Here is a 16,928-nt window from a genome sequence, read left to right on the forward strand (position 1 = left end):
GATGAAGTCTTGTCTAGCAAGACGAAAGCACTCATTTTATGTTGTAACAAATAAAACTTTCGGCTACCGCTTTGGGTGTTGGACTTCTATTTTAATTTGGTTAAATGTAATAAAAGTACATTCAACAGTCTCTAACTTGCACTTGATTCTGCATGTACGTACCAGATTTTGATATTTTGATGTTGATATTTCACAAAGAAAGGCAAGTAGGTATTATCTAATGTTTATAAAATCCAGCTCATGACTTTTGAGAGAGATGAGTAGCAGTATTTTTTTAATTACTAGCTGTACTCTGGTTAATTGGTCCTCACACTGGATTAGCAACTTGATTTCTGGTCGAAATTCTACTGACAAGTTCCCTTTTTACTGAAAAAGCTAACATCACTGCTGACTATATTAGGCAGTTTACTCCTAAAATTTGTAACTTATTAGACTAAACTTTGTTGGTTGATTCTAACTCTATAAATCTAGTTCACTGGTTTTGAAGACATTAATATGTTAACATGTATGTATCAATCATGCTGTACTAAGGTTTAGTGGTGGTTTACCCACATCTATGTGCAAGCTTATTGTATGAGTTCACTGTGAAATGAGTAGCTCCAGCAGAATTTATGTATTTTCTTGGACTGTCATACAATTTGTGTAATGAATTCCATACAAGTCTCAACTAATCAACCTGCAGCATAAAAAATATTGTATGCCTGATGGCTTTACTATAAAATGGGAATTACCATATTGCAAAAAAAAAAAAAATGTCCCATCTGTTCTACAGCTGGCAACTTGACAAAACTTCATGCCAGCTCTTTTGGTGTCAAGGGGTAAATATGATTACACAAAGTGACCTATGCTTGGTTAGTAGCTTGAGCACCCGCTATAGCTGGTGGTGGCAAGAATGGATCAATGACAAAAGACAAGGTTTAGCCTGCTTGCCTCTTTTACAGACATGGGGAGTGTGTCTGGGCATGCTTTCTGTGTCTGAATCCCCAGCAGAGACAAGGAATCCCAGAGTATATGCAGTACAACAGGGGCAGTGCTACTTGATTACTTCACACATACAACAGTGGAAGAACAGTGCGCAAAGGCCCACCACATGCCATCTCCTTGGATGCAAATGGACATATGCAGGCAATAAATGGCTTAAAAAAACACCTTGTCAACATGCAGATAAATGCCACTCCTGTTCTATTCCACTCTCACCTCAAGGAACAAACTGATCAAAGTATTCTTGACCAGCTGAAATGAAAAAGTCAAAACAATGACCAAGAGCAGGGACTGATGGTCAACAAAGGGGAACCGGGAACTTTCAAAAGGCTATGCAGAAATTATCAATGCCACTGCTCTAAGGAACTTACTGCTATAGCTTGGATACTTAAAAACGGGGCTGATACTAACGTTTCCAAAGTTAAAAATCAATAAAAGCAAATTTAACAAGTTAACACTTAAATCAATAGAACACTGCACTTTTCTTCTACCACCTAAGTTCACTTAATATTTTAACCAAAGACAACAAAGGTGTGTGCACAACACCTACTCCTTCCATCTTGTAAAATTAAAAGTCATCCTTTAAACACACTATAAAAATCCTTTCAACCTTGTAGTTTGACAAAAGCCTTTTTAAACAGTTATGACAACACTGAGAATTTAAACCTTGTCAGCACTGCTCATACTGCCCGAGTAACTGCTGCCAATAAGAAAAGGAGAATAAAAAGACAGAAGGCTCACCGGCTGTACATGGGGATGATGACCCCACATCTCCACCACTTGTTTGACTCATTGATGCTAGGCTGCTCTCACTGGATGGGGGCAACTGCAGCTCCTTAGGGAGAAGATCATAGACAGATTCTGAAAATAAACATAAAACTCATCAACCAGCAATGCTAGGAATCCATTAAGCTTAAAGTGATTTGAAACTTTTTTTTTAAATACTCTGCATCACATTTGGCGCTTGTTGTCAACAAAACCTGTTTTTAAATAAAGTTGTAAACAAAATCACATTAATAAAAGGAGGTTGGCATAATGGTTAAGGTGTTTACCTTACGTACCCACGGTGCAGGGTTCGATTCTCACATTGGGTAATTGGCTAGGCTTAAAATGGCCCACAAGGGCAGTTAGCCTAGCACTGATCTACGAATCTATGAGAACAAAAGGATGTCCTCTCTTCAAGCAAACATGCCAATGATTACTAAGTGACTGCTAATGCAGAACTTTCCTAAAGTAACAATACTTCTGAACAAGTAAAATTTCTGCAAAACCTTTTCTTCCCTTTAATTAGAAAATCCCAGCAGCATGTAAGGAGGTGCTGTAATGAACAAACTATAAAATGAAAATACAGGGATCTAAGTAAATTCATCAAATCAATATATGTTCTAATAGACAACTCCGCAGTAGCCCAAGCCATATGGGTTATTACCTGCCAAGTATATGCCCACTGTCCAGCTTTTAAAGTTTCAGGTCACCTTCCATGTGATCAAGTAACAGGCAGCAGCACAACCCAGGAAGGCAAACCAAACAGAGCTGATTTTATTTATTTATTTATTTATTTAACATTTGTTAACCGGGAATGTCCGACTTGGAATGAAGCCAATTTTCAGCGGAGGCCCGGGGAGAAACACTCCAGACTCCAGCTGTGTAAATAAAATTTATTGCACAAGCACAAAGGATTAAGCACTTTCATAAAAAATTTCTTCAGAATCAGTGTTCACCAACTAAGCACCACATATAAATACCCAACACATATCCAATGAAATTTCCCCATCAATTGAAAACTTACAGTAAGAGACTATAATATAGTCCGAAATACTAGGTAGAATGAAAATAATAAAAAATACATTTTACCTATACTATAAATCAAAAGGTGACTCAGAAAAGCATGTATACATCATATTTAAAAAAACTTGGGACTAACCATGTAAAATTATGAATACACTACGTATAATTTTAATTTAAGCACACATGTAATGGCCAAATTATATTTAAGGACAACAGGGATCATGTTTTTGTTTTTTTTTTGTTTTAGAATGTGTTAAGAAGGATTTCGGGGGGGGGGACCTTGGGAAGATGTACTGGAGGCTAAAGAGCTAAGTTGGCAATTGAGACTCAATGCCACTATGCCCCCCGGTCTTACTGATAATTTGTCCACTTTGTCACTGCTGGAGTAGCTTAAGCTATATGGGGGCTACACCAGCATCTACTTATGAGTGTCCACTGCTGCCTTGGCCAGAAGAGGGTCACCACCAGAATTTCTGGAGAGTCCTGGATCTTTTGAAGAACCCTGGTAATCACTGGAAAGAGTAGAAAGGCATACAGGAAACATTTCAGTCCACTGATATGAGAAAGCATCTGTCTTCCAGGCCTGAATGCAAGGAATCCAAGAGCAGAATTTCTTTGTCTGTTCTGACAGGAGAGCAAATGATCTGCATGACATGATTCCCACCCATTAGATAAATAGGTTTCCATGTGTGGCAGGTCTGAGCCTGGTACCGCTGACCTAGTCTGCAGTAAGGTTTTGCTTTAATGGATGTATGAAGCCTGAAGAGTCAGACTGAGTTGAACTGCTACCTCCCAGGCTATTACAGCCAGTCTGGCATGCCCCCCCACCCCCCTCTGAAAATCTACCGCATCACTGTTGTGCTTTGCAGAGGTTCTAGGTACCAGAGGTGCTTAAAGGCCTGTAAAATACTGATGACAGCTCTCTGATCTTTATGTGCATCTGTCCATCCACTGGGTTCCACAGACCTTACAATTTTAAACATTTTGAAACCACTCTCCATGCCAGGTCTGAAGCGTCTGGGGTTAATGAAGGGAAGAGATGGTGTCAGAGTGGACAACTGAAAACCTAGATTGCAAGCTATTTGACTTAACCACCACCCAGTCTTCCTCTTTACAACTCCCAGAATTGAAATCTGAAAAGTCAAAGGGTGCACATGCTAAGTCCAGTCCCACTGTAATGGCCTCTGTGTACCAAGATTTGCCTGTTATACCTACCCAGCTAAGGTAAGGAACTCCTCTTTTTTAACAGTAATATTTCTTCAGAACAGTTTAATTTGTGTTTTTTCTTAAAAGGACTGCCAGTAAAAGATGACTGACTCAAGAAAGGACTTCTTCCAGTCTAATGGTCTCTTGGCCCTATGTATCCTGAGAAAACTCTGAGTGTTTCCCAGATGTATAGAAGGTGGTCATCAGGTTCTCTCATGTGTATATTGGACAACGGGACAGACGAAGGGAACATGGATGACCCCCGGTTCATGCTGGTCAAAAGGACTACAGCAAAGTCAGTCACAGAGGTGAGTGAATGGTCTGAGGAACAATCTGTGCAGGTTATCCCACTGCTGGCTGAGGCACAGACTGGGACCACTGCAAATGCAAGGACTACTTGTTAAGTGATGTTTCTTTCTAGGTACTGCAGGAGAAGAACCAGCCAAACCTGAATGAGTACCCAAGCCATAACCTGTGAAGCGGAACCAAAACAGGTAAGCACAGACGTAGGGAGTCTATCAGAAGGAGCTGTCATGGACTGTATAACCAGCAGCACACTTACATTTACAACCCTTTCCCCACTCCTTTAATCTTAAAAAAAAAAAAAAAAAATAGAACACAATTTCCCTGTTAGTACTCTTCAAACACACTGGCAGATATCAATATGGCAGGTACGTTGTCATGAAATGAGCCTAAGCATTACACTGACATAATGTCCTGACAGTTCCTCCATTGACAAAGCACACTTGTGTATACTTACCATAAATCCAGATGTTCGAGTGTATTCACTGTTGCAATCACCAGCATTTGGGTTATCTGCTTGCAGTAGCCCTTAGTCGGCCTGATTAACAAAGTCTTGGGTCCTGCGTTGGTTGCTGTCCCTTCTTCCATGGTGTCAGGTCGTCACAGGTATAAACATGCAGCTGACGCCATTACATCAGTTTTTCTTGCCCCAGATGTCAGATGCCCCCCTAATGGGAAGCAATTAAATCTATAAGTATACAAGGTTATACCTCCAACAAAAAACACACCAAAAAGCTTTTGAGCATAGTAAAGGAGAGTAGAGGTACAGCCAAAAGAAGTGAGGGGGCTGGAGGGAGGGTAACTAGGACTGCAACAGTGAATACACTCCAACATCTAAATTTATGGTAAGTGTACAGAACTGTACTATGTTTCACTGTTGCAGTCATCACATTTGGGTAGATTCCCAAAGCTAAGGATGGGAGGAGGAATTTAGATAGCATTAGGACCAGCTATAAGGCCCTGCAAGACTGCAGTGGCAAAGCCAGCTCTGGATTTAGAGAAAATTGGCAGATGGTAATGCTTGGTGAAGGTATGTACAGAACTCCAGGTAGCAGCTTCTAAGATGCCCCTGGTAGGGACATCTCTGAGAAAGGCTGTAGAGGTAGATGCAGCCCTGGTTGAGTGGGGTCTGATCCCCTGTGGGATAGGTTTTCCACGGTGCTTGTAGCAGAAATGAATGCAATGGCCTACCCATTTGGAAATGGTTTGCTTTGAAATAGCCTTCCCCTCTGCCATTGCAGCAAATGCCACCAGCAGTTGTTCACATTTCCTTTGCGTTTAGTCTTGTCCAAGCAGAATCTAAGTTGTCTGTGCACATCTAAGGAGTGCAGTTTCCATTCTCCTTTGTTCTGTGGATTAGGAAAGAAGGTTGGCAAATGAATGGACTGATTAAGGGCCATACTGGATACCACCTTGGACATGAAGGAGGGATTGGTCCTGAGAGACACCCTGTCCGTATGAAAGATGATGAAAGGCTCCACTGCCATAAGGGCCTGTAATTCAGATACCCTTCTTGCTGAAGTGATTGCTAAAAGGAAAGCTGTTTTCTAAGAAAGGAATTTTAAGTCTGCAGTATCAGCTGGCTTGATAGGACGAGTGAGTTTTTCCAATAAAAAATTTAAGGTCCCAGGCTGGAGTTGGAGCTCTCCTGGGTGGTCGTACATTTTTGGCCCCTCTGAGGAACTGCCTGAGCAGTGGATGAGAGAAGAGGGGAGTTTCTGTGTTATAATGATGCTGAAATGGCTGAGGAGTGAATTTTGATGGAGGAGAAAGACAGGCCCCTTATGAAGCATCTCAGTTAAGTATTGTAAAATCTGAGGTAAATTGGGCACTGCTGTGCTAATCCCTTGAGAGTGGTTCCAAGAACAGAACCGTTTCCATTTTTCAGCATAAGATTTTCTAGCACTAGGCCTCCTTGCCGCCAAAATGACATCCATCACTGGTTTACTGAGGGATGGTAAAGGAGTGATTAGATAATTAGCCAGGCTGCTAGGTTCAGTGTTTGAAGCTGAGGGTGCAGAATTTGGTTCTCCTGCTGAGACAATAGTGTAGGAGTCTGAGGCAGGTGCCATAGGGCCAACAGTGACACACTGCGCAAGAGGGGGTACCAGTGTTGGCATGGTCAGTCTGGTGCAATCAAAATCATCCTTGGTCTTGTTCGATCTTTAATAGTACTTTGGAGAGCAGAGGCAGAGGAGGGAAGGCATAAACTGTTTTTTTCCAGCTGAAAAGCAGAGCATCCACTTTCCAAGCTTGTTTGCGGTGAGTCCTTGTGCAACATTTGCCCAATTGATGGTTCTGGGGTGAGGCAAACAGGTCTATATCGGGGCTCCCCCATTTGTTTGTCAACAAGTTGAAAATACTTGGTTCCAGTTTCCACTCATGTGGGTCCATGAGGTTTCTGCTTAGTTAGTCTGCCAGTGTATTTAGTTTTCCTGGCAGGAATTGAGCTTGTAGATGCACATGGTAGCTCAGGGCTGTGTTCCACAATGCCATGGCTAGTCTGCAGAAGGGGTAAGAATGTGTACCCCCCTGCTTATGTACCACATAACAGTGGTGTTGTCCGTCTTTACCATTAATTGTCCTGGAAGAATGTAGTCCTTGAAGGCTGTCACAGCATTCTGTACAGCTAACACTTCTTTTTGACTGATATGCAGGTGCATTTGACTTGGGTTCCATTTGCCCTGAATGCACGTCCCTGCCAGGTGAGCCCCCCATGCATAGTCTGATGCGTCTGTTTGGGTGGCAGGGGGTAGTGTGAATGGTAGTCCCTTGTTTTGGTGGCAGGCCTCTGCCCACCAAAGGAATTCTAGGCGTAGGCAAGGTATGATAGGAATCATTGCTTCTAGATCCTGAGAATGTTGACACCATAGGCTTTTTAGATACCATTGTAGTTTCCTCATATGCAGTCTTGCATATGGAATTAGAAAAATGCAGGAGGCCATGAACCCAAAGGCTTGACGTATTTGCCTTGCAGATAGCAGGGTTTTGGTGGCCACTTGTTTGAAGTAGGTTGTCAAATGAATTTGTTTCTCTGGCGTAAGGAAAGCCATCTGGGAAGTTGTATTCAAACTTGCTCCCAGGAATATAATTTGTTGGCAAGGTACCAGGTATGATTTCTTTTTGTTTATGGTGTACCTCAGACAAGTTAGCACCCTTTGTACAAAGGCCAGATGATTCAAAAGTATGTCCTGGCTTTCTGCCTGAATTAGACAATCGTCCAGGTATGGTACATTTGAATATTTTTTTGCCTGTAAAATGCAATGACTGGAGCTAGAAACTTTGTGAATACCCTGGGAGCAGTAGATAAGCCAAAGGGCAGTGCAGAGAACTGATAGTCCGTGTAGCCTGCTTTGAAGTGTAGGTATCTTCTGCAAGACTCCCTGATTGGAATGTGCAGGAATGCTTCCTTTAAATCTAGTGTTGCCAACCAGGTGTCTTTGCCAAGCATAGGGAGCAACTGGTGAAGAGTCAGCATCTTGAATTTGGAACCACCAAAAAAGGTGTTTAGAGTAGAGAGGTCCAGGATAGGATGCAATGAACTGTCTTTTTTGGGTACCAGGAAAAGTCTTGAGTAAAAACCTTGTCCCTTTTCCCCTTCTGGTATCAACTAAATAGCCCCCATGCTTAAGAGAGAGAGTACTTGCTTTTGGGCCTCTGCCCAGTGATTTGGGGGTATATCTGGCCACCCCGCTTGGTGTTGGTAATGTGCAGAAGTGAAATCTGTATCCCTGGGACACTATTTTAAATCCATTTGTCCTGGGTAATGAGTTCCCAGTTCTTTGCATGAGGAGCAATCTTTCCCTCCAAAGGGGCAGTCAGTTGAGAAATGCTTGGAAGTTTTAAAGAGAAGTCATTGAGACAGTTTACCATAGGGTGGGGGGGTTTTTACTCCCAGATTTGGAAGTGGAGACCCCCCTCCCCCCACTGCTTAGTCCTATGCGTACCCTGGGACTAAAGCCTGGGAGCTCTGCTGGATCTGGGTTTGGACTGAAGGTCTGAAGAGGCAGGAAATGACCAATTTTTGGAAGGCCAATGCCTACTAAACCTTGGAGGTTTTACTTGTAAAAAATCTTTAACAGTTTGCATACATTTAGCTTTTTCCTCCATCTTTTTAAGAACTTCTTCTGCCTTGTTGCCAAACAGGCGGTCCTGGTTTAAGGGAGCATCCAGTAATTTCACTTTAACATCATCTGGTAAGGACTGTTCCTTAAGCCAAGCATGCCTTCCAAGTACAGACCCAGTTACAGCACCCCTGCAAGATCCCTCTAGTGAATCAAAACCACATTACAAAGCATGTTTTCCAACTTGTTCAGCTGAATGCAGTAAATCCTTACTTTCAGCACAATCAGGAATCAACATCATTTTCTGTTTAAGCAATCCAATAATATGCTGCTGATACTTTAACATATGAAACTGGCAGTTTAAGGCCACAATGGCCAAAGTTGCAGAAGTGTATACCTTCTTACCCCATCTATCCAATGCCCTGCAGTCTCTATCAGAGGGGGTAGGATTTTTGGCAGTAATAGCTTTAATGCACTTGGGTCCCTGTGAAATGGTCTCAGGATCCGCAGTAGGATTTTTAAAAAGGAACTTGTGAGAGTCAGGGACCCTGTAATATCTATCAGGTTTTCTGGAAGCAGGAGGTAAAGAGTCAGGGGCCAAGCTAAATTCCGAAAAGGCATCATCAACAATGTCTAGTACAGGAAGTATGGCTAAAGGCCTGTGCTGGGGCAGGAATAAGAAATCCCTAAGCCTCTTTTTAGAATCAGAGAAATCCTGACATTCCCAACGAAAATTCAGAATCCTGGTCAGAAGTATCATATGCAAACTCAGTCCTAGGTCTCGTAGAGGGGGAAGGCTGGCTTCCCCTGATTAAAGTAATAAGGTCTTTAGCCATTCTTATCATTTTTTTAAGCATAGAGGCCTGACCATGCGGTCTGCGCGTCGGTTTTCTAGGCATGGTTCGAGTTTTAGGCCTTGAAGAAGAAGATGGCATTGGTGTAATACGCAAGTCAGTAGGCTTGAATACACCCTCAGAAGCTAGTGCCTGCACAGCGGCTCTGGACCCATCCAAGGTAGAGACATCCGCAGGTTCCATAGTTGAAGCATCTCACGGCATACCAGACTCCGAATGGGTCTCAGTAGAGGCCTGCGAATCTGAAGTAGTGGGTATCAGGGGCTGCGAAAGCACCTCACTGAGTACTGGTGAACTGGCGACTAGCTTAGGAGAAGCGTCGTCGGCAGCTTTGGACCTAGGCATCCTGTCTCGGTCTTTAACTTTGCATTTTTTTTAAATGTCGGTAGCCGGATGGCTTACCGGTGACATATCAGAATAATTGAACAGAGTACCAAAATATTTAGAGGCGTAAATATACAGATGACAGATAGTTCATGGTTTAAATAAGGCATAAAACCGACAGCGATGTACATCATGGTCAGGGCCTAGGCAAGGAATATAGTACGAATGAAAATCTTATGACTTATTTGCTTTCCACAAGTAATGCAATTATCTACTTTTACTGACATTGGTTTAGAGCAAGAAAAAGTTTCCCTAACGGGGTACTTAGCTTTTAGTTGAAGACTTCGGTTCTGAAACTCAAAAATGAAAATTTCAGGAGTCGGCCAACCGGCACTTGCGAACTGCTTCTGCTTCAGGCACCGCATGGCAAGAAAGACTGATGTAATGGTGTCGGCTGCATGTTTTATACACCTGACATTCTGAAGTCACAGGAAGAAAGGACAGCAACTGATGCAGGACTCAAGGCTTTGTTAATCAGGTAGACTGAGGGCTACTGCAAGCAGATAACCCAAATGTGATGACTGCAACAGTGAAACACGAAGAACATCTGTCCCGTAAAAGTCAAAGTTTACACGCGCAGTACATAATTACTCTCAAAATTAGCTGCAAATACATCAACCAACAGTTCTAGCTAAAAATATCAGTCCCTTATGGGAAACTTCCAATAAGGGTGGCCACAGTGATGCAGCGGTTAGCATTGCTGCCTCACAGCAAGAGGTTCTCCAGTTTGATTCTCAGCTGGGGTGCCTTCTGTGCAGAGTCTGCATGTCCTCCCTGTGGTTGCATGGGTTTCCTCCCACATCCCAAAGAGATGCTGCAGGTGGATTGGACACTCTAACTTGGCCCTAGGCATGAGTGTGGGCATGTGCGTGCCTTCTGTGGAAGGTTGGGCGCCGGGCTGTCAACTCGACACTGTAAAACTCCACTGCCAATCATGAGCGGACAGGTGATCCGCTGTGGCAACCCCTAACCAGGAAAAGCCGAAAGAAGAAGATGAGAAACTTCCGATAAGCTGGAAAAATTCTGAGTTTCTTAAAGGAAAAATACCACTTTTAGTCAAAATATAGAATATATATTATTTTTCTTAAAACAGCAATAATTTCTCAGGGGATGGGTACCCAAATGGGGACTTTACAGCCAGAAATTAAGGTCTTACCCGATTGATGCTCCTGTGAAACCATGATGCTTCCTCTCGAGACTGCAAGAAAGAACTGAAGAAAGGTTCATTTTGACTGCTGATTTCCCTCCTTGGGATTAGACAATCAGCAGTCATAGTGAAGGAATTGGGGGGGAGGGGGGTTACAGCTTTTTGAAACTAGACAGTTGCTGCTTCCTTGGAAGGAAATGAACCCATATAGTTTAAAGGCTACTACATCAGTGGAAATGAAGAACACCTGGTAATGTGAGCCAAACAGTAATGCTTGGAAACAGGAATGTTGTAATAGGCATTCTTTAGGTCCAGCTTTAGCATGAAAACTAGATGGTGAATCAAAGGTACAAGAGTTTGAAATGATAACATTTTGAGCTTAGGGATCTTGACAAAAAGGTTTAAAGTGGAAAGATCCAGCACCATCCATTTGGGATCCAGACATATTCTTAACTAATAGCGTTTGCCTAGCAGATTGAGAGGCACTGGTTTTATGACTCCTTGAGATAGTGTTTTGATAAGAATGGAAGGAAAGAGACTAATAGTTTTCTAAAACCCTGACAGTTAGCTTGTTGTTACTTAAATTGTTTATTGGAAAATGAGACTGAGGAGGAAAAACTATTCTGCTTTAAAACCTGAGGTTTCAAAAAATGGAGTCACTCCTCGCATCAGTTTACCTTTTTCGCACCTCTTCAGCACAACAGCCAGAGAGCCAAAGTTTCCTATTCTAAACAGAGATTAAAATCTCATATATAACATCTTTAGAAAGGTTTTGATTATGAAGCCATGCACGTCTCCTCAAAACTAATCCAGGTGCAGAATCTCAAGAGGAAGAGTCATCTGATTTATAGGTACATTTTAAGATATGCTATGCCACCTGAGAAGCAGTTGTCAACAGAAGCATTCAATCATTTTTTTTTAACCTCGGATGGAAGGAAGGTTAACCATTAATGTCTATATATTCCCAAAAGACAAAAGCAAAAACTTTAACTTATGTGCCTGACATTTCAATATTCTGAAAGTTAAAAGTACTAAAAGAATACTGTATGCTCTTTCAAATCCATTGTTTGCCCATCTTGGACAGCAGGAATGGAATTAGTATCAGTAACCTGTTGAGCAGCGGGCAGCACATTTGGTTAAAGTAATTGTCACGAAAGGAGATACTGCCAGCACAGCTATCTGGAATTTTGTAAATAATTCTGTCATTGGTAAATATTGAAATGATTTGTGTAAGATGCTTTTGTTACACCTGCATTAGAACTGTGTTATATGTATCAAAATTGTTTGTACAGACATATGTTGAAAAGGGTTTGCAAAATGCTTGTGTTTGCAATGGATCCATAGTGTTCCCTACTGGAAAAGAACAGAAATGTACATGCACTATTGTAACTGTGTAAATGTATATATTTTAAGAGTGGAAACTGGGATACAGAAGGTTAACCTCATTCTAGTAAATTTCAGAAAAATAGCTGAAATAAAATTACTTTATGGCAGCAAGGAGACAATGTCTGTGCTGAGGAGCTTTCTGTAGTCTTGGAAGTGTTTTATGACTTCCAGCATTTGCCATAGATCTGAGGTCTATGTATTTTCACAGACAAATGCTACCAGCTACCATCAATGGTTGTTTTGGGGCCTGGGAACTAGGAGTCAGATGACAAGTAATGATGTCATTCTGCAAGTTATCCCAGCAGTAATATTTGAGATATTAATTTACGTCTCAGAGTGAGAGACAGCGTTCTGTATTGTCTTTGACCTGACATCAACTTGAGAAGATCCATTCACCACATCTGCCTTGCTTGTAGTAAAAGTTAGTTCTTAGCTTATAGTAATTCTCTTAGATATAAGTCAGGAATATAACAAAGCTTAGTTTAGATACTTTTCTTCATTTATTTGAGACTCTTGCAATGTTGTTTTAAATATTTCCTGTGATTTTGAACGCTATCACTGTAAATATATACTTACTATTGTCTTATTGTTTTATTATTAAATGCATTTAAACCTTTCATTGTGGCTGATCAGTCTAGAGATATTTAAGTTGAAAGTACTTGCATATTTATTTGGTGACACTGTGGGCCACTCCTAATAGCCTTGGCTCTTGGTCAAACTACCATTTGTAGTAATAGTAACATTACACAGAAAAATTGGATACTCATTATTAAGGGCCTTAAAGTAGCTGATAAGGGATTCTGGTGGCAGTGTTAACTACATTATAGTCTGGGCAGAAGGGGGCATAGCTAGTAAACCTGTGCCAGCCTTTCCCAGGTGTGTGTGTGTAAAACAAATCTCCAAGAGTGTGTGTGTGCCAGCTACTTGGGCAGGGACATGAAGTACTGGACAACTTGGCTTGGAACCCTGGCTAAGGACTCAACTCTATAACTGTGCCAGTGGGGAGTCTTACTGAGGATCTGGGGAAACTAGCACCGGACTGTGGTCTGTGTGTGCTCTTAAGGGAAGAGTACAGTTTTATACCTACCATAAATGTGGATGTTCGAGTGTATGCACTGCTGCAGTCATTACACTTGGGTTATCCTGCCGTCAGGCGGTTCCCCAGTCGGCCTGAGTTCCAAAGTCTTGGTCCGGCGTCGGTTGCTGTCGCCTCCTCCCTGACGTCAGTGCGAAAGGGGTATACAAGATGCAGCCGACGCCATTTTCTTCAGTTTTTCTTGCCCCAGATGTCAGGTGCCTCTAAATAGGTAGGCAATTCCAATTGCTACTAAAACATACATAAGGAAAGCAAAAAACAACTTACAGCTACCAGCAAATACTCCCCATAGGTAGTAAGGGTAGAAGACATAGGTACGTACCAGCCAGTACGAGGGGAAGGAGGGAGGGTAACCTGGACTGCAGCAGTGTATACACTCGAACATCTACATTTATGGTAGGTACAAAACTGTACTATGTTCATCGTGTTACACTGCTGCAGTCATTACACTTGTGTAGAATCCCAAAGCTGAGGAATGGTGGCTGGTTCTATAAGGCATTAGGGGTGGCTATAAGGCCCTGCAGCACTGCAGTGGCAAAGCCAGCTCTGGATTTAGAGTATAGACGCAGATGGTAATGCTTGGTGAAGGTATGTACAGAACTCCAAGTTGCTGCTTCCAAAATATCCTGGGTAGGTACTCCCCTGAGGTAGGCAGTTGAAGTGGCTGTTACCCTGGTGGAGTGAGCTCTAATGCTGCTAGGTACAGGTTTTCCATGGTATGTGTACGTATACAATGTCCTATCCATTTCGAAATATTCTGTTTTTAAATGGCTTTTCCCTGTGCTCCTGCAGCATATGCTACCAATAATTGCTCAGATTTTCTGAAAGCTTTGGTTTTGTCCAAGTAGAAATGTAACTGCCTGTGAATGTCAAAGAGTGCAGTAGTCTCTCCCCTTTATTCTGTGGTTTAGGATAAAAAGTTGGCAGGTGAATAGTTTCTAAAACACATAGAAACGGAAACCCTCTTCACGAAAAAAGTTATTTCAACTGTAATTTAATAGACTTTAAGTGAGTTCAATATCTGTACACTTTTCGACAAGATAATACCGGACTTCGTCAGAAGTTAGCAAAACAGTGAAACCCTTTGATAGGCTTTGTTTTATACTAATTCGTTGATTGAATAAATACATACTTTAACCAATTAAAGCTGGTTTACTAATTCCCATTGACTTATTATAAAAACAAGAATCCATTGACAGTCAAAGTATTTTTAAAGTTGCTTTTAAAATCTCTAGGTTAAAAATTAAAATGAAGATTAAAAAGTAAAACACTCGACTTCTAACACCAACAGGATGTTTAAAAGTACAGGACCCAACAATCACATTGTTTTAAACATTGTTAAAATTTATCTTGAAACCTTGCAGTTTGTGTGTCTGTTCTACAATACACAAGTGAGCACTAGGTTGTTCCAAAATGTTTGTCTATTATGCTTTGTACAAGCATTCACAAGTTGCTTGTGCAACGCACTACCTTTACAACTAGCATTGATAAAAGTAAACACTAGTACAAATGTATACATATATTTGAAACACATTCTTTAGGGTGATGTATATATAATGGGGGCTTAATAAACTGAGTTGTACCATTAAATTATGGAAACAATAATAAACCAACAATGTAAATATTGTATAATATTGGTATAACATATATATATGTGTGTTGTCGTTCCAACATATGTTATATTTAACTTGTATGGTTTATATAAAAATACGTGTTATCCTAGTGTTGATCTCAGAGACCTAGCGTAGGTCTCTGAGTATTCCTTCTATCGGACAATACAAAAAATGTGTACCAGAGTAAAATATGGTCCAACTGAATCAGTACAAACTGGGGTGAATGTCAGTGGGACCACACATATATACTGTCTGTACACTGATATCAAAATGAGTTGAAAAAAGATCAAGTATTAGTATGTTAATATAGAACACCTTAATGTTTTCAGGTTGACTACCTCTCTAGATTTTTCAGTCTCAAAATACATATTATAGAACTCATCTCATTAATACCTGGTCTCTGGTTTGCATTGACCCTCAATTGCCAGAGAAGTTCTTTTCTTTCAAGTTTTAATGAGTCATGTCCTCCCCTTGCATCTCTAACTTGTTGATCTAAGACCCTAAACTTGAACTCATGTCCTGGATTGTCATATATATACCTATGTCAGGTGAATAGTTTGGTTTAGAGCCACACTGGATACCACACCTTTGGCATGAAAGTAGGGTTAGTTCTTAAAGACACCCTGTCCTGGTGGAAAACGAGGAAAGGTTCCACTGCCATTAGTGCATGTAATTCTGAAACTCTTTGTGCTGATGTTATTGCCAGGAGCAGAGCAGTTTTCCAAGAGATATATTTTAATTCTGCTGTGTTGGCTGGCTCAAAAGGAAGTAAAGTTAGCTTCTCCAAAACAAAGTTGAGGTCCCAAGTTGGAGTAGGTGCTCTACGGGGCGGTCTTATGTTTTTAGCCCCTCTGAGGTACTGTTTTAACGGAGGATTAGAGAAAAATTGGTGGACCCGTGTTGTAATGAGCAGAGATGGCAGAGGCGTGGATCTTTATGGATGAGAAGGAGAGTCCTTTGTCCAGCATCTCAGTTAAGTATTGTAGTATCTGAGGAATGTTTGGGACAAGACGGTCAAGGCTGTGAGCTTGGTTTAAGGCACAGAATCTCTTCCATTTATCCAAATAGGCTTTCCTGGTACTAGGCCTTCTGACCTCCAGAATGACATCCATAACAGCTTTGGAGACAGGCATTGCTTGCTTGACTAAGGAATCTTCCAAGCAGCTAGGTTTAAGGTCTTCAGCTGGCTGTGTAGTATTTGTTTGTTGTGCTGAGTCAGCAGATGCGGGATTTGAGGCAAAATCCAGGGTGGTTCTTGTGCTAAGCTCCTTAAGATTGGGTACCAGTGCTGGTGTGGCCAGTTTGGTGCAATGAGGATCATCTTTGGCTATTCCTGCCTGGCTTTTATGAGTACCTTTGGCAGGAGAGGTAGTGGTGGGAAGCGTATACCTGTAGGTTCTCCCAACTGAATGAGAGGGCATCCACTTTCCATGCTTGTGGATGGTAACTCCTTGTGCAGAATTTTTGTAGCTGGCAGTTTATTGGGGATGCAAACAGATCCAAGTCCGGGCTCCATCATTTCTGTGTTATCATTCTGAATATTTGCAGATTCAACTCCCATTCGTGCGGATCCATGATGTTTCTGCTTAAGTCGTCGGCCAGTGTGTTTTTGTCTCCTGGCAGGAATTGTGCTTGCAGATGAAATTGAAGGTTTATAGCTGTGTTCCACAAGGTCATAGCTTGTCTGCATAGGGGGGTAGGAGTGAGTGCCCCCTTGCTTACATACCACATAACTGTGGTGTTGTCCGTCTTTAGTAGTAGTAGTCCTGGATGCAGCAGGTCCCTGAAAGGTATAAGCGCATTTTGTACAGCTAGCATCCCTTTTTGATTGATGTGAAGATGCCTTTGTTCTGCGGGCTACGTGCCCTGAATACATTTGCCTGCCATGTGTGCTCCCCAGGCGTAATCCGATGCTTCTGTTGTCAGTGTTTGCCTGGCTGTGGGTTGTGTAAAAGGCTGTCCCTTGTTGAGGTGACAAGCTTGAGCCCACCATTGAAACTCCTGTTGAAGGCAAGGGATTAGTGGTATAACTGTTTCCAAATTTTGACAGTGTTGAGACCATACATTCTTTAGGTACCATTGTAGTTTCCTCATATGCAGTCTGGC

The 16,928-nt window shown here is 41.7% G+C and overlaps 1 protein-coding gene across 4 annotated transcripts in view; it reads right to left on the reverse strand.

Moving 5' to 3' along the window:
- The window catches only part of NFAT5 (nuclear factor of activated T cells 5), a 1,437,387-nt gene that overhangs the window by 1,019,331 nt on the left and 401,128 nt on the right, over positions 1-16,928 (reverse strand). For all 4 annotated transcript variants that reach the window (XM_044081909.1, XM_044081907.1, XM_044081910.1 and 1 more), the window contains one exon: positions 1,723-1,842. In XM_044081909.1, coding sequence (XP_043937844.1) covers positions 1,723-1,774 — 52 coding nt within the window. In that variant the 5' untranslated portion in view covers positions 1,775-1,842. The remainder of the gene's footprint in view (positions 1-1,722; positions 1,843-16,928) is intronic.

This window comes from Protopterus annectens, chromosome 8.part1 (assembly GCF_019279795.1).
Source record: "Protopterus annectens isolate FY-2018-M chromosome 8.part1, PAN1.0, whole genome shotgun sequence".
Lineage (NCBI taxonomy): Eukaryota > Metazoa > Chordata > Ceratodontiformes > Protopteridae > Protopterus > Protopterus annectens.